This window comes from Crinia signifera, chromosome 5, assembly GCF_055691185.1.
Source record: "Crinia signifera chromosome 5, ASM5569118v1, whole genome shotgun sequence".
Taxonomy (NCBI): Eukaryota; Metazoa; Chordata; class Amphibia; order Anura; family Myobatrachidae; genus Crinia; species Crinia signifera.
In genome coordinates this window covers 106107087-106130757 of record NC_139221.1, presented here as the reverse complement: position 1 = coordinate 106130757, position 23671 = coordinate 106107087, and the positions used below count along the sequence as shown (strand labels likewise).

The 23671-nt window shown below is 45.3% G+C and overlaps 1 protein-coding gene across 5 annotated transcripts in view; it reads left to right on the top strand.

Moving 5' to 3' along the window:
- The window catches only part of SLC66A2 (solute carrier family 66 member 2), a 120134-nt gene that overhangs the window by 26297 nt on the left and 70166 nt on the right, over positions 1-23671 (top strand). For all 5 annotated transcript variants that reach the window (XM_083187791.1, XM_083187793.1, XM_083187792.1 and 2 more), the window contains exons 2-3: positions 18233-18556; positions 20407-20540. In XM_083187791.1, coding sequence (XP_083043917.1) covers positions 18354-18556; positions 20407-20540 — 337 coding nt within the window. In that variant the 5' untranslated portion in view covers positions 18233-18353. The remainder of the gene's footprint in view (positions 1-18232; positions 18557-20406; positions 20541-23671) is intronic.

Here is a 23671-nt window from a genome sequence, read left to right as displayed (position 1 = left end):
GATCTAGAATAAGCATTTCATCTGGAATTGAAGGGACTAGAGTTCGGAAAAGACGGAGTAGATAGCTTTCTAAGTGCGGTGTCTCCACTGACTCTGGAATATTCCTTATACGGAGGTTATTACGTCTCCCGCGGTTGTAGAAATCCTCATGTTTATCAGATAGAAGGAGGATGTCATGACGCATTTCAATACTACTTTGTTCTGACATCTGTTGGTAGCTAGCGATTTCATCATGTTTCATCTCTAGTGCGTTTACTCTGGTGCCCAAATCATCTATAGTAGTTTTAAGCCCTGAGACGGCATTGTGTACTTCGTCATGAATCATTTGGCGGAAGTTGCGCAGTTCAGATAGAATAGTGCTTATGTCCGCCTTTGTCGCTGGTGCTGATGATATATCCATATCAGAACTTTTTAACCCCTTCCCGACATATGACGTACATTTACGTCATATGTCGGTTGGGGGTGAATCAAGCCAGCTCACGGAGTGAGCTGGCTTGATAGAGAGCAGGTAATGGCTGTATATTACAGCCATGTCCCTGCTCTCACGGCCACGAGCGGCGAGTTCGCCGATCGCGGCCGTTTAACCCTTTAAGCACCGCGGGCAAAGCGCCCGCAGTGCTTAAATAGCTGATCGGAGGGGGGGCGCCCCCCTCCGGCGCCGATCGGGGCCCCCCGCAGCGCGATCGGAGGGTGCCGATCGGTTGCCATGGTAGCCAGGGGTCTAATGTAGACCCCTGTGCTGTCCGTGTATTCATACCTATTACATCCTGCCTCAGGCAGGATGTAATAGGAAGTGCAAAAAATCACTACGTTCAGCCATAGAGCTCTATGGCTGAACCTAGTACAGGCGATCGCGCCCCCTAGTGGTCAAGTACACTAGGGGGCCTTGTAGTAAAAGTAAAAAAAAAAAAAATAAAGTTTAAAAATAAAAAAAAAATAATAAAATATTAAAAGTTCAAATCACCCCCCTTTCCCCATTTCCCAAATATAAATAAATAATAAAAAAAATAAACATATTTGGTATCGCCGCGTTCCTAAAAGTCCGATCTATTAAAATATAACATTAGTTATCCCGCACGGTTAAAGGCGTAAACGGAAAATAATCCCCAACGCCAAAACTACGCTTTTTGGTCGCATCGCCTACCCAAAAAAAAATAGCTAAAAGAGATCAGAAAGTCGCCCATATCCCATAATGGTATTAATTAAAAAGTACACTTCAGCCCGCAAAAAATGAGCCCTCACCCAGGTCCGTAGGTGGAAAAATAAAAAAGTTATAAGCCGCAGAACATGGCGACGCGACGCAAATTCGAAAAACCGTAACATTTTCTATTTTTTTTTTTTGTGGTAAAATGTAACGAAAACTATATAAGTTTGGTATTACCGGAATCGTAACGACCCATAGAATAAAGATAACCCATCATTTTAAACGAACTATGAACTCCCAAAAAAACCGTAACCAGCGCAAAATTGTGGAATTGCGTTTTTTTTTTTTTTTACCCCACATTGAATTATTTCCTGATTCCCCAGAATATTATACGGTATAGTAAATGGTACCATTAGAAAGTACAACTTGTCCCGCAAAAAAAAAGCCCTCATGTGTCTATATAGCCGGAAAATTAAAAAAGTTACGCTTATTTGAACACAAGGAGGAAAAAAAAAAAAAAAATTACCTTAAAAGGCAATGTCGGGAAGGGGTTAATAGATCACCTCTCGGTGAAGAGGACAGGGCAACTCTTTGTGAGCTTGGCACAGCATCAACGTATGATACTTGAGACTGAGAATCTGTCTTATTTCTCCTTTTTGGCATTTGAAGTGGTATGGTTTAGTAATAATTATAAGGGTTATAGTTATTTTTTAATGTTGTACGCGCCTGGGATTAACATCTCCCGCTATTCCATTCGTATATTAGCGAATTGGGAAATAGAACTCCCAGGCATCCTTTGTTATTTTACTCGAAGGTGATGTTCTTCTATATCCTGTTCAGACTACCACATTGAACACGTATATGCAACTACTGAATTATGCTGGATCTGGATTGTGTTGCTAGATGGATGTATTTAGCTGCTGCTGCTGCTGCTGTGAACAGAGAGCCCCTTAGACTGTGTCAGGGATGAGCAGTAGGCTGGGTATCTAAGATACAGGTATTTTAGTCTGTAAACGACGGAGTAGCACTTTAAGATGGCTGCTCAAACTGTCATTTTTTTTTTTTTTTTTTTTTTTTTATTAATAATAATGCACTGTCCACTTTGCTTTAATTGCAAAGCCTGTGAGGGGTTCTGCTTGCTGTTATATTTTTAATCTGGGGGAATTGGGCTGACAGGCTGGACCATAGGGATCCCAAATGATTGATTGAGCAGAGCCCTCCCAGTTTCTTAATAGTGCCGCCCCTCCTCCGTCACCTGATGCCAAGATGGCGCCGTCCCGACAGCAGGGAACGAGCAGCGCAGCTCCGACTACACTGAGCCGTCTGGAAACTCCTCAACACCCCTAGCTGAGGTGAGATAGACCGGCCACAGATTGTCAGCACCTCCGGGGGTGAAGCTTGGTGTTTTTACTGTCCGGCAGCCGGGCGGCAGCTGCGTAGCAGATCTGTCTCCGGCTGCTGTCACCTTAGGATTTCGTTCTGGATTTTACTTTTACTTTCTCCTGGATTCCCCAAATGTCTCCCTAAGTTGAAATGTGGTCAGGGGATTTCTTGGAGATGATTTATGACGATTTTTGATTTGGTCAAAAATGTTGTATATTAGGTTAATAACAGGAGCTCACTCGGTCTACGTCCACCTTCCTCAGCCGTTAGCACCCTATTCTTGATAATAAAGATTGTTGAATCACTGAGACAAGGTAGGGGGAGGTAGATGTTGCATATTTTGGTACTAATGGGTCATTCCATGAAGTATAGGGCATAATACATGAAGATTAAATGTAACCAGTACTGTTTTAGTATATTTATACTACTAAAGGATTGTAGTGACTTCAGGTGATGTGACTGGTTCTATGGCGAAATGGAAAGATTTATGGGGCCTACACGGTGTGACTGTTCTGAGCGATGCTAGATTGCTGGGATACGGTCATTGGGTCACCACCAAGTAGGTCGACATGGGTGGTTTTTTTTTTTTACTGTTTTTTTTTTGTGCCAACAGGCGGTATTTCATGCCCTACCATCCTCTAGGGCGTGGTCGGAGAATAAAATAGTGTGCCGAGGGGACATGGTGGTACGTTTCGATGTCCAAGATGACACGACATGTGCCGACAGGCGGTATTTCATTGCCCTACCATCCACTATGGTGTGATGGGAGAATAAAATAGTGTGCCGAGGGGACATGGTGGTACGTTTCGATGTCCAAGATGACACGACATGTGCCGACAGGCGGTATTTCATTGCCCTACCATTCACTATGGTGTGATGGGAGAATAAAATAGTGTGCCGAGTGTAGTGAGGCACCATGCTCGCGCTCGCCATGCGAGGGGAAGTGGTGGTACTTTTCAGTGTCCATGTCGACATGACATGTGCCGACAGGCGGTATTTCATGTCCTACCAATCACTAGAGCGTGGTGGGAGAATAGAATAGTGTGCCAAACGTAGCGAGGCACCGTGCCCGAAGCAGCGAGACATGCAAAGGGACGTGGTGGTACGTTTTAGTGTTTGTTGACTGTCGACATAAGGGTAAAAAAACCCTGTCGACCCAATGACCCTGTTTACCTAGACTCATGTCGACCTAATAGGTTCGACCTAATGTCTAACAACTTGCTGGTGACCAACTGATCCACACCCAGATTGCTAAAGTGTTCTCTGGCCCTTACTGGCAGCCTGCCTAGATTTATCCAGCATGCAGAATCACTATCGCCAGGCGATAGTGATGCGTTGGGCCGCGCAATGGTATGACCCCTACACATGGAGGATGTAGGGTAATTTATGGTGCGGAAATTGCCCTGTGTGTAGGCCCCATTACTCAGGTGAGATTAAGGACATCAGAGATGGCTAATCCTTAGCACAATGGAGTACGCTGGCAGAAACTGTAAATGGCCATCATAACCAGATTCAATATTTTCTGAATCTTCACAGTCAATCAGTCAATCAGTCAATCCCAGTGCGAACCTTCATTTTTCGATGTGAAAGCAACATAATAGAGCAGCTTACCCAAATAAAAATCAGCTCTATCACCTGCAACGGAATCTGCTGCGCTATATAAGAAACTGTAACTAAATAATAAATAATCACTGTCCAGCAGGACTCCTCCCCATGCAAACATACCTAGCAGGAATGTGTATTCTGTACCTATAGTATTCCAAGGAGAGAAGCCATAACTTCTATGTGTCTGTTTACTATTATTTGCACACCGGTTAGCATATTACAGTAGTGCAAGCAAAGCCTGGCCTCCAAATGTGTTTAGGTTGCTTGGGGTCAACTCCCCCAGTTCATTCGCCCTGTGCCTGTGCTGAAAAGGGGCATGTAGGACCCTCGAAGAACAAACCTATACATAGGGCCAGTTGTATCAAGCTTCAAAAAGTGATCAAGTGGAGAGTGATAAACAACCAACCAATCCGCTTCTAATTGTCATGCCACAGACTGGGTTTGAAAAATAACATGGAGCTGAGTGGCTGGTTGTTTATCACTCTCCATTTGATCACTTTTTGATGCTTGATACATCTGGCCCATATACTTTAACACTCTAGATCTATAATCTCGAATTCCCATGTTCACGCTAAAGTCACACTGGACATGATCCGGGTGATTCGGTTTACTGCCTGAGTGCCACCTGCTTCACTTTGTTCTATTTAATAAGGATTCTTATTTTACCAGAATCTATAGAGGGTTTTCCCTATAACCTTTTTTTCCTTTTGTGCCATTATCTTTGCATTAATTGATAATACTTTAGTTGGCGTTGTATGTATGTATGTATGTATGTATGTTTTTTTTTTTTTCTTCATATCAAGTATAATCAGTTATGTTTTATTTATTAATATATACCCAAATAGAAGAAGTGCCACACAAAGCAATTATTTCTTTATTGCAACCTTGCAACTTTATCTAGATTGTGTACTTGTACATGATTGCGGGAGCACCACCAACCAGTTATTGCTGTATGAGAAACATGTTCTGTTTTTGATGTTGGTTAATTACAATTATACCACACACTTTCCTTAAAAACAGTTTGTGCTAATCTGCCCCCCCCCCCCCCCTTCAATCTGAAACTGATCATCTGAGTAAGGCCCCATGCTTTCTAGTCCTTGCTTTGTGCACTGGCGCATAGCCATGTTTGAATACAAAAGGTAACATTCTCCTGGCATCCGCCAGTCTCTGAATAGCCAGTATGTTTTGATTTGATTTTATACACCTGTGGCAGCGGGTTTGATTGAAACACCTGAATCAAGTAATTAACAGGTGTGACCAAATACTTTTTGCTCATTTAGTGTATGTGTGTGATGTGAAGAACGATGTACAGGAGAGCGCAATAGTGTGTACCTACTAGATGATGTGGATGATTTGTCGTTCCCATTTGTCTACGATTGGACCATCTGTCTTTTATCATCTAGTGCAATGGTTTCCTAACTTTTTTTAAAATTATGTCTCCCTTGTGTATCTAAAATTTATTTTGCAGCATCTCTAGTGTGAAAGTTTTGTAGTGTTCATTCTAGCACCCGCCATCTTTTGAAGACTCATGAAGTTTCTCTTCCCAGACTGTCTGCTGTAGTGCTTCTGTCATAGTGTGGTCTGTATATCAGCACTGATATGCAAACCAGACCTGTGCTAGAAACACCACAGCAGACGGCAACACCCCAGGCAGGGAACAGGAACTGCATGGGTTTTCAAAGATGGCAGGTGCTAGAATGAAAACTATGACTTTGCAGCCACTTCCATCCCGATTCATTTACATTCAGTTTTCAATCAGTCCCCCATTGTGGCTGCTTTGTGTGCTTTTTGCAATTAAAAACTTGTACAGCAGGGGGGCGTGGCTTGGACGCCGACGGGAACAGACGTGTCCCACAGGAGCTCCTGCGCTCGTTACCGGCCGGAACGAAGTGCGGCTCCAGCACAACTCGGGGACTCTCCCCACCTGCTCCCCAGCTGCCCGCAAGTGCTCCGGACACCTCGGTCCTCGGTCGCTGAGCCGGGAAGTGCTTTTAAGCGCTTCTGCGGGTTGCGGCCTAGCCGAGGGGTTGGAGCCGGGGACTCAATTTTGGAAGCGCTGACCCCCGGCGTCACAGAAGAACGCCTGGAGCTATTCAGGAGCAGCTTTGGAAGCCCCGCTGACCCCCTCCACACCAACAGCTGATAAGGGGACACCCCACAGACCCTCCGGCAGCGTTTACAGGCCGGCAGTGGAACTCACCACCACTCGCTGGGCGGACGCCAGGGCCACACATCCACCAGTGAGTACACACCTGGAGCTTCCCTACCCCTCACACTAACCACAAGGGCCAGGGTTAAAGCCCCCCTACAAGCTGTATAACTGCCATATAAGCTGCTTGTGCCTGGCAGCTCTCTGACTCTAATCCTCACTCTCCTGCCCTCCTCTACCTCCCTACCCTCATAAGCATTACCATTTAAGAACAGGGTGGAGAGGCAGCCCACTACAACTGCCAGATATCAGCAGCAGCCCACAACCCCCCAGTCAGCAGCTGAACCTCTTTCCTACAATCAGAGCCATCTGATCCTGATAACTGAACGGACGGGAGGTGACCCGGGGGCCCCCCTGCTAGGGCCACCCATGTAAATTACATGCCCGCTGGCTGCCACTCACTAATGTTGCGACCTCAGAGACCAATAGGTTAATGTAAACCTGCATAAGAGTCCCACAGGTGCCGGTTTTATCACACTCTGTTTCCTTGTGCTACAACGCCCCAACATGCCTCCCAAGAGACCAAAAGAGGCACCCCCATGCAAGATATCCCTCCCCGCCAGGAAATCACCCCAGCCCTCACCACCCCAAACCAACCAACCACTCCAAATGTCCCCCACCCAGGGCGTACAGCCCGGCACGTCGTCCTTGAGAGGATTGGCAGGAGTGGACACTGAATCTGATGCCCCAGTTACAGTGAAATCCCTGTGCCAGGTCTTCTCAGCTTTCCAAACAGAGATGTCTAAAGACCTAAAGTCTGCAATTCGAGAGGTTAAAACGGAACTGGTCGCTATTGGCGACAGGACCGACCAATTGGAACGTAAACTTGAGGAAATAGTTACATCCCACAACGATCTGGTCAACTCTTACGACCGCCAGCAGCGCGAAATGGATCAATTCAAGTCTAAGCTAGCAGATTTGGAGGACAGATCCAGACGAAACAACTTAAAAATCAGAGGTATCCCAGATTCAGTGACAAACGCAGAGCTGGAAGATTACGCAACCACCCTGTTCCGCAGACTCCTCCCCTCCGCCGATCCTAAAGACCTCTTAATTGACCGCATCCACCGCCTCCCAAGACCCAGAACAGTCTCCGCTGATCTGCCTAAGGACACGTTGCTGCGGGTGCACTTTTTCACAATAAAAGAACGTATCCTGAGAGTTGCCCGGGACTCGAAGAACAACGACACACTTGGTGGCCTTCAAATCTACCAAGACTTCTCTCCCGCAACGATTGCCAGCAGGAGAGCATTCGCCCCAATCACCGTAGCACTACGAGCCAATGATATCCGGTACCGGTGGGGATTCCCGGTCAAGCTGATTATCTACCACGAAGACACGTCTTACACCATTTCTTCCCTGGACGCGGGGGTTAGACTCCTGCTGGACTGGGGTATATCCGTCGCGGATCACCAGGAGCCGAAGCACCCAAACACCGTACAGCACGATTGGTCCTCCACCTGAAGTTTCCTCGTTCCTTGAAGAGCGACCAATCAAATAACTTTACAGCTGATGCCCATGCTCTTGTTGAGCCCTCCACTGGGACGGGTCATTTACGATAAGTATTAGTTCCATTGTCTAGTTTATCATGCAAGACATGTGTTATTCAGTTCAATATGTTACAATTTGACCCTATTTAACGGGCCATGAGTTAGCTTAAACAAGCTTGTTTTTGTTGCACCTAACATGCTATAGGTGTTAAGTTTCTCTAATTTTTTTATTATTCTATCTCTGACCTATATTTTGCAGTTAGTTTGTCTGTTGTCTCTCCGTACCCATTTAAAATGTATATCACGTGAGTGGCGGCCCCTCTCACCTCCCCAGGAGTCCATGCCGCCCCCCAACTCTCCACGCACTACTGCAAGACCCTTTCTCTCCCCTGCAGTAGTCATGCGGGTCCAATACACAGGACCCTTTTGTTTTGTCTTTCCCTTTACCCTAGCTCTTTCCCTTGCCTCTGTCTCCCTCCCCACTCCATCTTTCCCCCCCCCCCCCCCTCCAGGGTTCGTAACGGACATTGCAAGTCCGCAAACCCCCTTTTTCTTGCACCCCTTCTCAGGACCTAGCTATACATTAGCATTTCCCCCAGGTTCCCAATGCCTACCTTAATGTCTTTAAATGTGAAGGGGCTGAACTCTCCAAACAAGAGACGACTCGCCCTCTCCTATTTCCACAAACAAAAAGCAGATATAGTAGCCATTCAGGAAACTCACTTCAGCTCCTTAAACCCCCCCCAGTTCAAAGATCCCCATTATCCCACAGCCTTTTATGCTAACGGTCCAGCCAAGCGCAACGGAGTAGCTATTCTGTTTAACAAAAACACCTCCTTTGTACCTCACTCCCAGTTGCGGGACAAGAATGGCAGATACATAATATTGGTGGGCCTACTGGAGGACAGGATGACAACTATTGTTTCGCTATATGCCCCCAACACAAATCAAATCACCTTTCTTCGCAAGCTGCTCCTTCTAATTAAAAAATCTGCGAAAGGCTCCTTGATAATTCTCGGGGATTTCAACTTAGCCCTTGACCCTAGGCTTGACAAATCCCGTACCCCTGTATCCCACTCCACACAAACCTCGGGCCCCTCATTAGCCTTCCGCAGCCTCCTGACAGAATTTGACTTATATGACGTTTGGAGGTCTACCTACCCATCAGGACGGGAATACACGTTTTATTCCCCAGTACACAACACATACTCTAGAATAGACTACATCCTCTGCGACAAATGGTCCCTCCAAAATACTAAAGACATCGACATCCTCCCCATCACCTGGTCGGACCATGCCCCTGTCACCTGGAAATTGCACATGAATAACTCAAATATCCCTTCAAAACCATGGAGACTCTTCCCCCACTTATTAACAGATCCCACAGCCAAAACCACCATATTGAACTCAATTACCTCATACCTTTCTACCAACTCCCCACAAGACACATCAACCATAACTCACTGGTGCGCCTTAAAAGCGGTCACCAGAGGAGCAGCGATACAGGCAGGGGCAAACCTTAAAAGGAGGAACATGCAGATTCAACAATCCTTAGAGTCTCGACTGACAGAGCTAGATGCACAAAATAAAAAATCCCCATCTACTATCCTTAAAAAAGAAATTGCAAGCATTCGCAGCCAGCTCCAAAAATTCCTTCTTGCCCGCACCCAAGCAGCCCTAAACAAAATTCGCCACAAATTTTACCTCTCTAGTAACAGGTCGGGCAGAATGCTCGCCCGAAAACTCCGTGCCCAGCAAGCTAGAAATAAAATCAAATATATTCGTTCGCCCACTAATGAGAAAATAATTAACCCAAAGGACATTGCGAACCAGTTTGCTTCGTACTACTCGAAACTCTACAACCTCTCATCAGACTCCTCCACCCCCCAGCCATCTAAAGAAACCATTGACTCATTCCTAGACAGGACCCTACTCCCATCTTTAACTATAGAACAGCAAAATGCTCTCAATGCCCCATGGTCGCAGGGGGAAATAAGAACAGCCATCGAATCCCTCCCCCGAAATAAAGCCCCAGGCCCAGACGGCTTTATAGCTGATTTCTATACTACCTTTAAAGATCTTCTTACCCCCCAAATAACAGACCTATTTAATGAATTGTCCTCTCTGGGATCAGCCCCCCCAGAGCTTCTAGAAGCTCGGATAGTAACAATCCCCAAACCTGGAAAGGACCCCGCCCTATGTCAAAATTATCGCCCCATAGCCCTACTGAACTACGATATTAAATTATATGCCAAGGCTCTGGCCCTCCGTATCAAACAATTCCTCCCCTTGCTGATACACCCGGACCAGACGGGGTTCGTCCCGGGAAGACAGGCTTCCGACAACACCAGAAGGGTGTTTAATCTGGTCGACTCTTTAGAAGAAGATCAGGGCCTTCTTCTTCTATCTCTCGACGCTGAAAAGGCGTTTGATAGGCTAAATTGGCAATATATGAGGGAGGTTTTACAGCGCTTTGGCTTTAAAGACCGAATCCTCACCTCTATCCTGACACTATATAGCTCCCCCTCGGCCCGGGTGTTCAGCAATGGTTTCCTGTCCGAAAAGTTCCTCATCTCTAACGGAACCAGACAGGGCTGCCCCCTATCTCCCCTTATCTTTGTCCTCTCAATAGAACCCCTGGCCAATACCATACGCAATGACACTAACTTCCCAGGACTACAAATTGGATCTATTAGACATAAACTAAGCCTCTTCGCCGACGATGTACTGTTGTTTGTGACTGACCCTCTCAACACCTTGCCCCCCCTGCATAGCATTTTGGAAGCCTACAGCGCCGCCTCTTTTTACAAGTTAAACACTACCAAGACGGATGCCCTCCCGATTAACCTATCCAGCTCCCTGCCCCTTTTGCAACCACTATACAAATACAACTGGCAAAAGGAAGCAATAAAATACCTTGGTATTCTCATTCCCTCATGTACATCCAATGTCTTTAATGTCAGTCTGATCCCAATGATCGCAACCCTCTCGGCCCTAACCAAATCTTGGATGGCATATGAGGTCTCTTGGATGGGCCGTATGGCAGCGTTTAAAATGTCCCTTTTACCCAAGCTGATGTACCTATTCCGAACTATCCCCTATATTTTCCCGCGGAAATCCCTCCAGGCATGTACATCCCTGATGTCGAAATATGTGTGGTCAACCAAACCTCCAAAAATCGCCCGCTCAAAGATGTCATTACCAAAAGCCTTTGGGGGGCTAGACCTCCCAGATCTTTTTCACTACCACTCAGCATGCCTTCTGGCCCACATCAAACATTACTCTGAAACTGATCCCCCCACAAACTGGGCCACAATTGAGCAAGCAAAGACCCACCACATACCCCTAGTCGACCTGATTAGAATTCCTAAACATATGAGACCAGCTTATCTACCCCTGCTTCCTTCTACCAAGGCAACTTTACAAGCCTGGGACCATTTACTATCCTCACTACCTGTCCTGACATACCCCATTCATAACATTTCCATCTCCTCTGTAGCAAAACTGATCCCCAACCTCAACCTGGGCACATGGAAGGCCCTGGGAGTTACGACCTTGGGAGACATACTAGAAGACCAGACTCTACGCCCATTTACCTCCCTACAGTCCCTCTTCCTGATCCCTGAGTCCGAAAAATTGCACTACTTGCAAATCTCACACTGGTGGAGATCCCACTCTCCTACATTTCCTCCTCCCAGTGCCCTATCCCAGGCGGTCCTCTCTAGACCCTTTCTGTTGCACACTAGAGGTGACATAACCTTCTGGTATAGAACTCTCATATCCCCCACAGAGTTCTCTAAATCTACAGCACACATAAAATGGGAAACAGACTTGGGCAAAACCTTTACCCCAACCCAATGGCGCCAGATCTTCGCCACCTCTTATAAGATGTCAAAATGTCTAAATCATACAGAGATGCATATTAAGCTTATCAACCGTTTATATATGACCCCAGACCGTCTACACACTTTTTGGCCGACATGCTCGAATAGTTGCTGGAGACGATGCGGAGGCATAGGCACCATATTTCACATCTTCTGGTCCTGCCCCGAAATCCTCCGGTACTGGTCAGAAGTTTTTGACCTAATATCATCGGTACTTAAAATGAAAGTTGACCCCGACCCCTCTCTTGCTTTATTTCACATCTACCCACAAGACGTCCCCACAGAAAAGAAACTGGTCTTAGGCCACATTCTTATCGCAGCCCGAGCCAACCTGGCCCAACAATGGAAACAGCCCTCCCCCCCCTCCCTTCTACCAGTAATCCTGAAGACCAATTTCCACTTTAATATGGAAACAAACTTCACCCCTTACTCGTCCTCGAATTCCTCCCCCAGCATCCGCTGGCTCCCATGGCATGCCTATGTAACCGAGGGAGAGGGCGCCAAGTTCTTCCGCTTACCCTCCGCATCAGACCACAGTCGGTTTAGCTTGGCTGAATCTCCTGAGAACTGATGCGCTAGGAGGTACACATCCCTGCTCCCACTAAGGGAACCCCCTGGTTTGGAAATGTCTATTTAATCTATTTATTTGATTGCCTATATCCTCCTCATTTGGATCCTTTATTGATTGTTACTTATGTCGGATTGTTATTAATTGCAGTGTTCGCTCTGCGAAGCGAAGAAGTAAATCTAATGTGAATTTTTGTCCCCCCCCCCTGGACACCCCTCCCCCCCCCCAAATGTCCCCCTTTCTGTTTTCTGTACCCCATTTAAAAAATATCTGTTACAATAAAAATTTATTGAAGTTAAAAAAAAAAAACTTGTACAGCAGCACCCAGTCCAATGCTCTTGCTGTAACAAAGGGCAGGGGTCAGCCTTAAGGTACTTCTACAATTTTACTTGTTTTTCACACGATTTCGACCCATCGGGCCGATAAATCCTGTGAAAATTATGTGTTTTACCTCTGGATCTGATCCGATGCGTGGTTTGTTGGATACAGTACATCGATGACAGAGCACAATACAGCCAGGAACAAAATAAATCAGGCTAGCAAAAAAGCTGTTCACTGACAGGCTGACTAATGACCCTGTATCTGTGTGGAAAGGAATGCAATCTATAACCAGCTACTAGAAAACACCCAAACCCACTACCATGTACCAAGACCTAGCTGATGAGCTGAACAACTTCTATTGCAGGTTTAAAAAAGTAGTCCACTAGGAACCAAACCATAGCCTCTGTGCTGCCCCAAATGTCAACACCCAACTCCAGGTCACCCACGTAGAGGTGGAGGAGATGTTCAAGAGGGACAAACCAAGGAAAGCACCAGGTCCTGACAGGGTGTCACCCACCATATTCACCAGGATCTTCAACAAATCACTGGAGCTACGCAAGGTTCCCTCCTGCCTCAAAAGCTCCACTATTGTTCCATTCCCCAAGAAATCCACCGTTACAAATCTGAATGACTACCGGCATCATATAGCTCTGATGTCTGTGATCTTGAAAACATTTGAGCGCCTGGTACTGAACCATCTGAAAGCTGTGACTGCTCACCAGCTAGACCCCCTCCAGTTCGCCTACCAGACGCAGTCAACCTGGGCCTGCACTACATTCTGCAGCACCTGGATATGCCTGGTACCTATGCAAGGGTCCTGCTTGTCGACTTCAGCTTGGCTTTGAACACAATCATCCCCAACATCCTCCACCCCAAACTACTCCGCCTAGGAGTCCCTGAAGCTACGTGTTCTTGGATTGTGGACTTTCTGACTGATAGAAAACAAGTTGTGAAAGCGGGGAAATTCACCTCCCATGCGTGATCCATCAGCACAGGAGCCCCCAAGGCTATGTACTGTCACCCCTGCTCTTCTCCCTGTTCACCAACGACTGCACCTCAGAGGTGCAATCAGTAAAGATAATCAAATTTGCAGATGACCCTACCATCATTGGCCTTATCAATGACTGGGCGAATCGGCCTACAGACAACAAGTGGACCACTTGGCCCAGTGGTGCAGCAGCAACCATCTAGAGCTCAACCCATTCAAAACTGCTGAGATGGTAGTTGACTTTAGGAAGAAGGCTGTTGGTGTTCCTCCGCTAACAATTGCTGACAGTGTGGTGTCGCTAGTGGACTCCTTCAAGCTCCTAGGATCCACAATCTCCCAATGGGGGCCCAACACTGAAACTGTTGGAAAAGCGCAGCAGAGGCTATTTTTCCTTAGGCAACTGAGGAAGTTCAACATCCCACAGAAGCTTCTGCTCCTCTTCTACTCCGCAATTGTGAAGTCTTTACTGTGTTCGTCAATACTAGCCTGGTACTGCTCCGCCAGCGATAGAGACAAATGCAGACTCCAAAAGGTAGTAAATGCAGACTCCAAAAGGTAGTCAGCCTTCGGAGAAGATAATCGGGACGGACCTTCCCTCTGTCCAGGACCTGTACCTGTCCAGAGCAAAAAAGCGGACAAGGAAGAAAGTCAAGGACCAACTACATCCTGGCCATGGCTTGTTTAACCTGCTGCCATCAGGCAGACGCTACAGGGATATTCCCATCAGGTCCACCAGTAGCCTAAAAGGTTTTTTCCTTCAAGCAGTTCACCTGTTGACACGTGAACTCATGAACACCTCACTGTCTAGTCGCGCCATAACCCTTTGCACATAATCTAACACGGTGTCCCCTCAGAATAACTTTCTGTATGACTGACTGTACATGTTCCCCCACCTGTTTATATTTATACTGTATGCTGTTTGATTGTTACCCACCTTGCTGCTGCACAGCAAACCAAAATTCCTAATATACGCAAGTATACCTGGCCAATAAAGCTGATGCTGATCTGATATCACAGATATTCTACAGTGCAAGTTGTTGTCTTGTGCCACATCCTATAAAAGCCACCCCTCTAGTCTTATCTCTGGCTATTACGACGAGGTCTCTTTCACCCCCTTATTCCATCTTGCCTGTGCTTCTGATATCTGTATGTTGGTATATTGCCATCAAACCATTTGGATAATTATGATTTGTAGATATTGTTCTGTCAATGGACTGTAAGTTTTGATGGCATTGTGAAGGTAATATTATAAACCCATACTCCCCTACCAGTGGTTAGATTACTTTTCCCACTTAACGTGTATTATAAGGCTAACCTCTGTAGACTGCAACAGTAGCCAGAACTGAGGACCTTAATCAGGTCTGTTCGCAGCTAGCCTATGTTCGCACGGGGACTGATGTTTGGTTAGTGCACATACGTAGGGTGCGTGCACCCGTGGAAAACATTCTGTTTGCCGGGTGCAGCACCCAACAAAGTAGACGAGGGGCGTGGGGTGGCGGTGCAACCCCTATTCGCAAATGGGAATGCTCAGCATTACCATATGCTAATGAGGCTGTGACGCGGGGGTGGGCATCTGACCTCACCGCATGTTAGCTGCCTGCCCATTTCCTCCCCCCGCATGCATGCATGCATATGTAAGGTTGCTCAGAGCTACCTTACATATGCGCACACCGTCCACATCTTTCGATGGCTGGTGACCATCGAAAGATATGGGAGGTTCCCCCTGCCCTGCAAATGGATGTTACTGTGTAACATTCCATTCCCAAGCCCCTGCGAGCGAGTCAACCTTGTGTATGGTTGGCGGCAGCCAACTATTCGCAAGGCAGGGCTTGGTGGACTCTCAAGGCTGCAAATTCGCAGCCTCCCAAATCAACCAGAATAACCCCCTGAATTCACAAATTAGGGGTCCTAGGATGAATTGGTGCCACCAGCTGATTGCAGCTGTAGCAATGTGCTGCAGCCAGGTAGAGAGAGCGCAGGTGACGTTTCATATATTAATCTGGCTGCGAGCCAATTTGAGCTCACAGACCAACAGCCAATCAGGGGCTGCCAATACACCAATGATTTGGTGTAGCTACTCCTCATCCATGGTACCTTTTTTTTTAATAAGAAAGGGGTTAAGGTGCAATATATTGCTCAGTGTCTCCTTTTCATCAGCGACCAGAGCTGGTCGCTGATGAAAAGGAACCTCAGCCGGCAGTGCTGCAGAGGTAATCAGCTGTTCGCAGGAGCAAGCTCCTGCGACCAGCGATTTAGAATGTGGCTGAAACCGGGAGCGCGCACCCGGCGATTTTATCGCCGGGGTACACTCCCATCACTGGCAATATGGTCGCCAGCAACGATATTTCCAGCGATTTTATAGCCCATATCGCTGCCGTGTGTACACGGCTTTAGAAAGGAGCTCATTGCAGGAAATCTGGGTATGGGAGGGGTGTTGTAAATATTACATAGGATATGAAGCAAGTTTGTTGTGGATGCCAAATTTGGAGAGTGTGCCATAAAGGTTTGTCCATTTTACTAGGTTCAAAGCCTTTCCGGCATCTAAAGACCGAATCAAGGGGCTAATATTGTTGGAAGGAGGTCTGGGACATAGAGGCAGAGATAGCACTGATTAGCACTTTGTGCACATTTAATTCTGAGTCACATCCCAAAATAAAACCTGTCTGATGAGGTTTCTGACTCAGGATTTTGGTAAATAATTTATAGTCTAAATTGAGGAGCGATAGGGGGTGGTAAGATCATCACAAGATTTGCAGAAATATGTTTTTTGCTTCATGTATGTACCTGTTTGCTTTGTAGTTCAGTGTCTCTTTTGAGCCCTGTAACAGCCTGTAATCATTTATATACTGCAATCTGTATACACTGTCATATTCGGAGTTATATGGTCACTAGGGGTGCTTGGCAGATTATAACAAGTCATGTTTAGTAGGTCAGTGACCCCCCCCCCCCCCGCCTCCACCACACACACACACCCACACACCCATAAACTTATTCCAATGTGCATGTATTTATTTAAAAGCGGTACATCTGTCAGAATGAACTTAGGTCTACAGTCATTAGGTCGACCCCACTAGGTCGACTGGCAGGAAGGTCGACATGGGCCAAGGTCGAATTTGCATAAAGGTCGACATGAGGAAGGTCGACTGGTCATAAGGTCGACATGGGTTTTTCACTGTTTTTTGATCCGAATGTCGACACAGTCGACATGGACACAGTTGGCAATGAGAATCGGACCCTCGCATCGCTCGCTTCGCTCGCAATGCTTCGGGCACGGTGCCTCGCTGCGCTCGGCACACTATTTTATTCTCCCACCACGCCCTAGTGGATGGTAGGGCATGAAATACCGCCTGTCGACCTTCCTGCCAGTTGACCTAGTGGGGTCGACCTAATGACTGTAGACCTAAGTTCATTCTAATAGATGACCGCTTCCCATTTATTTTTAGTGCCTTTTTTCTGCTTGAAGGCAAACTGTTGCCTTGTGCGTAATTTTATTAAGTATTCTTAATATTTATTAACATATTCTATCTGCTTTTCTGAGGCGTAGTGCTTAACAGTTCGAGTGCCAACATCTCTGTGAGCTAAAAATGCCAGTGTCATTCACATTTGTTGTATAAATGACAAAACATTTACATTATAGATCATTATGGTGAATTAAAAAAAAATTGCTTAACTGTTTTCACTCCTAATTTTATTTGAAACTAACGAATATGTTTGGATGCCACGTTGATGCTTGCAGTGTTTACTCTAGAATTTGTTTAGGGCAGGGTGCTAACCATCGGGTAGGGCACTTTTTTTTTCAATCGGGAGGGCACATTTTATATTAGAAATGTACATTAGGAAGAAAAAAATATATATATATAAAAAAATTGAACACCCCCTATGATCACGCCCATTAAAAAACAGTGTCATACTTTGTCGTAATGACAATTACACATTTTGGCTGTACACTGTAATGCCTCTTACACATTATACCACACACCATAATGCCCATTTCAAATGATGGCATACACCATAATATCCCTTAACACATGATGCGTAGACACCAAAAGTTCTCAGCGGCATGTCAGCACGGTGTGGGGCAGGGTGCATTCTGAGGTTTTTAAAAATGGGCAGGGTGCGTCACCCTGCAAAAGAAGCTTAGTGGGAACACTAGCTGTAGAATGGCATTGCAGCTATGCGACGGGGGGAAATCACTCAACATCTTAGAGATACACCCCCCCACCCACCATGTGTGTTGTGCCACGTAAGTCTAGACTTAAGCTGTGCTGCAATGGCCATGTCCCTCCCCTCCCAATGGAGGTGGGCCCACCTGTGTTTGTTATTATTTGTTTTTGCGACACTACCAGAAAATGCTGTGGTGCCGCCCAATGGCTTTCAATCAGCCAGCGTATGGCCTGGAATCACAGGCTGACGCTGGCTGTGGCTACATGGAGTGCTTGGGCATGGTCACTGTAGACTGTGTGCATGCAGGGGCCTCTGATAATCGGTGGGGACCTGAATTACCCCATAATGTGGGCATTAGCGGGAGGGGGAAATACTCCTTTTTTTTTAACTGGATCATGCCATCACTTAGTTAAGACAGCTCTCAATGAAGATCACACACATTATTTCCTAACTACATATTCCTTCTATTTATGCAGGCATCATAATGGGATATAACATCCCAACGCACGTTTGGTGGTGCTTGAATACATTCGAATAATCCAGACACAGATAAAAGCTGGACAAAGTGGAGAAGAGTAACGCTGGTCCTCAGGCACGATGGACGAAGAAGGGACAGAGTGGCTTGTTGCTGGTTTACATCGGCTTGTTTCCTGGGGAGCATCGGCTGCCATGATCTTTGGGGGAATAGTGCCATATATACCCCAGTACAGAGACATTAGAAGAACAGAGAATGCAGAAGGATTTTCAGTTTATGTTTGTCTAATGCTGTTAGTAGCAAATATATTGCGGATACTGTTTTGGTAAGTTGCTTATATTTATGTCATCTGATGCCAAGTGTCATGTTTTCTAGCCACCATGTGGTGGGGATTTATATATAATTGTGAGTAATTCTTCTAATAGTTTAATTCACTGTCTATGGAGGTGGGGGGACACCTAGTTCTGCAAAGCCTTATGATACTCTAGTTTGCTTACTCATCCTCATAGGTGGTATGTCCATTTTGGCATGAATAGAGATGGGTGTGTCGTTTTTTGGGGGGTTGTTGAGTAAGTGCCCCTTGTATACGGGTGCCGGACGCGGTCCCGACAGTCAGGATCCCGACAGTCCTTTACCCGACGTCGGGATCCCGACTGTTAATCCCGCTTTTTTTCCCTCATGGGGGTCCATGACCCCCATAGAGGGAGAATAGAATAGGTGGCTCGCAACGTGGCGAGCGCAGCGAGCCCGAATGGGGCTTAGTTGCGCTCACCATGCTGTCTGGGTCTGGGCAGTCGGGATCCCGACGTCGGGCTAATGACTGTCGGGACCCTGACTGTCGGAACCCCATACCACACCCCCTGTATACATCATGACTCCTGATACAATGCAAATGTCACTTTTGGAGTTAAATTGCCATCTTATGAGGAGACAAGATTGACAAGTAAAAATAAAATAACTGCTGTTTGTAAGATGAATACATCATCATCATACATCAACTAAAATGTGCTAATGTCACAGGAGATTATTGTGTAATAAGATGCCTCCTGCTTTTTTTCTGTGTAAGCCATTCGCTTCGGCACACCTAGGAAACGGGGACGAGATGACCACCTTTTCTAAAAGTTCTGGCCTTTGCTGCCCATTCCAAGCCCCTAAATGGCAGCAGCATGTTAGTCATGCTGCAGTATAGAGGGCCCTGTGACCATCTTTTGCAGACACACGCGCAGTTCTCATGGAGATGAACACAAACCATCGGGTCTGAATGAGATCAACTTCACTTGAACCACATGGATGGAGATCACAAAAAGGTTTTATGGCCATTCATTATAAATTGCTATTTAGCACAAATACGAGGTATCATACCTGGATTGCCATCATATAGAAAGTGCTAAAAAGAAAAAAATGTAAATAAATGCTGGAGTTCCCTGAGATTAACATTGCTGCATGGAGCCTAACGCTGCTCCTCACCTCTGTGGTGTAAACCCCTCTTGCACCCCAGTGGACCCGTATCTAGCCTTACCCTACCTACATGGTGCTTGGTTCTGGCCTCCTCTCTACCCCGACTTCACCTTTGAAAAGCAGTCCGCTGCGTGAGGGCGCTATCCCATATTCTGTAATATTTGGTTCTGTATCTTCACTGGTGCATTACTGGCAGGATGTGTGGGCATGCTGCGCCTACTGGGACATTTTGCTTGCACCAAGTAATACTTCAGCGACAGAGCTGGCTAGAACTGAAGATGGGGCAGCACCCTACAGCAGCATGCTGCCCACTCACTTGCCTCCTCCCCCCCCAGTTGAGACGCATCTGACTCCTGTGTAAATAGTGACCGCCCCCTCCACCCTATAATCAGAATCTGATGTCTGTCATTTAGACAGGCTTTTAACCAGAAAAGTATAATTTTGTATGCTTTATGCATGATGCTCCGAACTATGGAAAACCACTAAATCAGAAAATCCCAAGTCCCTACCTTACTGCAGAATAGATTGTAAGCGCGTCGGAGTATGCTGGTGCTATATAAGTACCTTAAGAATGATCATGATGATAATAAATTCTTTATTTGAACAAATTTTAAATGTTACTATATTTAAATGTTTCAACTATTAAAATGGGATTATATAATCTGAGTATGGCTTGCTATCTTAGTTTAGCACAGTAATATTTTCCTTTCCTTTCAGGTTTGGGCGTCACTTTGAATCCCCACTCTTGTGGCAGAGTATCATTATGATTGTCACCATGCTCCTGATGCTGAAGCTGTGCACAGAAGTGCGGGTTGCAAATGACGTGAACACAAGACGCCGCTTGTTTACAGGTTAGTGATGGCAATATAACATCTATATTCTATATTCAGAGCCTTTGCCTCTCATCCATCTGCTATAGTACGGCTGCAAAACATCCTATGATGAACAGCAGCTGAATGTCCTGTTCATGGGCCTAAAGAACGGAAGTTAATTTGATCTTAAGACGTGATCTTATTTTTTAAAATTTATTAAAATAGTCACAGAGGCTTGTGAGGGTGAATGGGGTGTTTACTATGGTGTCATTTCATATCCGTTCAACGAGGCATGACACCCACGACTCACCGATTTTCATGATACTTTGTACACTTGATATTATCGCATGCTCGCATGTATGTGGTAAATAAATCCTCTCTCGGTCCTTAATCTACTCTGAAATTTTGCCAATTTGTCATTCAAAAAAACACACAGTATTCGGCATGATCACACACTGTGCTTATGTTAAAAAATTGTTTATATACCTGTGTATTTTTAAAAAAGAAGTTTGGATAACTGATTGTACATAACAGTGGGGAAATAGCTGTTTTGGAGCTGGAAGGGAGATGCCAGGGCCAGCTTACAGGGCGCATAACACCGCTATTCTTCTATTTAACCTACTGCCTATAGCTGATGTGAGACGCCCATGGTACTCCTGTAGAACCATTTAATAATACTCCATTTGAAGCTTTAAAAAGTGTGGAGAATTAATCACAAAAATCAACAGGGAAACAGACTTTTTTGAAGCTGTACCCGGCAGGAGGTGCCATGGCCTGCTTATTGACACCGCTGCCAATTTTTTTTTATTCAGTATTTTTTTTTATTGATTTTTGTGCAAAAACATACAACAAGCACAATAACCAAAAATTAGTAGCAGCTGTGGGTACATAAAGGGCTGCATACTATATGACCGTAAATCCTAATAAAAACAGAATATTTATGCAGTTATTAGGGTACATATATCTATTGCAGGGCACATAGTTTACCGCTGTAACACAAGTGTAGTATCTGATATACCCCGAGGCGCCATTCAGGTACATCTCACAGGAGGCAATACGGAGTGTATACATTATATATAACAGTCTTGGAAGAGAATAAACAGTATCCACGCACATATAGATTAAAACTGAAAAAATATACATCAAAATGTATTGTCTCATCAAAACAAATCAAATATGTATACCCAGCTACTAAACATAAAAACAAAAACACACTGGAAAGGCACAGGAGGGATCCAGTGCCACCAACTTTAGAGTTACCGGAGTTGTAGAAATTGGAGTATAATGGGTAAGAACACCGTCGTCCATACCCTCAGCACTGTTCTTATGGGTATATGATAGGGAAAACTAGTCTGAATGTAGAATATCAGGAGCAAAAGGGGGTACTTGCTTATAACAGGTAGGCACAACATCCGCAACTCCTCCATCACATAGCTCAGGACCATGAGAGTGGGAGAGAGAATCCAAGTAATTTCTATCAAATTTATGCAGAGGTCTCTGAGTAGAGGCATGCTGGGCCTGAAGGATTTGTAGCAGGAAAGTAGCCCTGATTCAAGGCGGGAGCAGGGGGAAGCAAACCAACCGATGCAGATGTGATCCGCGATAAAATGGTGGTAAACAAAAAAGGGACACAGAACCTGCGCTCTAAACAAAGGGTGCAACCTTATCGTAAAAGATAGTCCCCAAACTACCAAACAATAGTAGACAAAAACAGAAGCTTCCGATTGGGCGCTTCCACTTGAGATATGAAGGAATTCGATTTTGGTAAGTCCTGTAGTAATGCGATACCTCAAAGAAATAACTAAAAAATCGCAACTTTCATAGTGTAGATTTTAAATATATTTGATTCATCTCTCTGGTTAATAAGTATTCTCCGTACCGCAAATGAGCCTTCCCTTAGGCCACAAGATGTCTCGTATAATATCGTCTGATACTCCACAGTTAAAAGATTCCTTTTTTCATTCCTTTGTATACCTCGGTTTAAGATCAAATACTCCACATAGCGTAAAACTGTAAACATTTATTCAAAACAATATGGCATAGTACCGTGTCTGGCCTTATGATCAAGGTTATTTTATGTCGTTTTTTTTGGGACCGTCAAAGGAGTAGTTCTCAATGGGATCCCGGGTCTCCACTGAGAACTACTCCTTTGACTGTCCAAAAAACGACATAAATAGCCTTGACTTAAACATCATAATATTCAAATACTGTATGCGTTCTTGCCAGTGTATCGGATCTAAAGCTGATATTGATACAAATTACTCCTAGATCTGATAGTGTGTTTAGAAACTGTCTAAACCATATTTAGCAACATGCTAAAAGATTGGAACTGTATCAATACTCCAATATAGTCTGACAGAGGAGTTAACTGGCTTTGGACACATTAAATGTCATCATAATTAAACCTAATCTGAAATAATTTGTGTGACCACTTATATAGGGTTTGATCTTCCTGATGAATACACCGTTTTTTTTTTTTTTTAATCAAGTGTTTTGAAAATTGCATGTAATACATTTACATAACTAACATAAAAAATAAAAAGATAAAACAAAGAAAAGATAATAAACAAAACATAAACAGTTGTTTGTGTGTTACATTATTCCACATTGTAATATGAGTAGGATACATTTGTCGTGCTCCCTCTTATACATAACGATATTAGGCAGTTGTTATCACAAGTAAGGTGTGCAATGGTTTTATAAGATACAAGGTCCTAGTTAGTCTTGGCCGAGTCTTAGACTCTAACAGGTACTTAAGGGCTACAGCAAGCCTAGAGTGGGGTTTTAATAAATCATAGGCACGGGTCCTGTAGGTATAAGGCAGATGATTGCCATAGGTTCCATACTTTATTAAATTTCCCCAAGCAGTTCCTCTTGGTGTACATAAAGCGCTCGTGGGATACGGTAGTGTTAACCAGGGCTACCCACGCTGCGTGTGCTGGGGCAGAGGGTCCCATCCAGGTCCTAGCAATACATACACGGGCCAGTGTGAGAAGGGTATTAACATAGGTTCTATGACACCTAGGGAGCAGTTCTTCCAATTCAAGTCCGAAGACACATACACGGGGGCCAGTCAGCGGGACCTGTATTCCCGTGTCCCGCACGCTAGCCAACACGGCCATCCAAAAGGATTGTACCCGTGGACATTGCCACAGTAGGTGCCAAAAGTC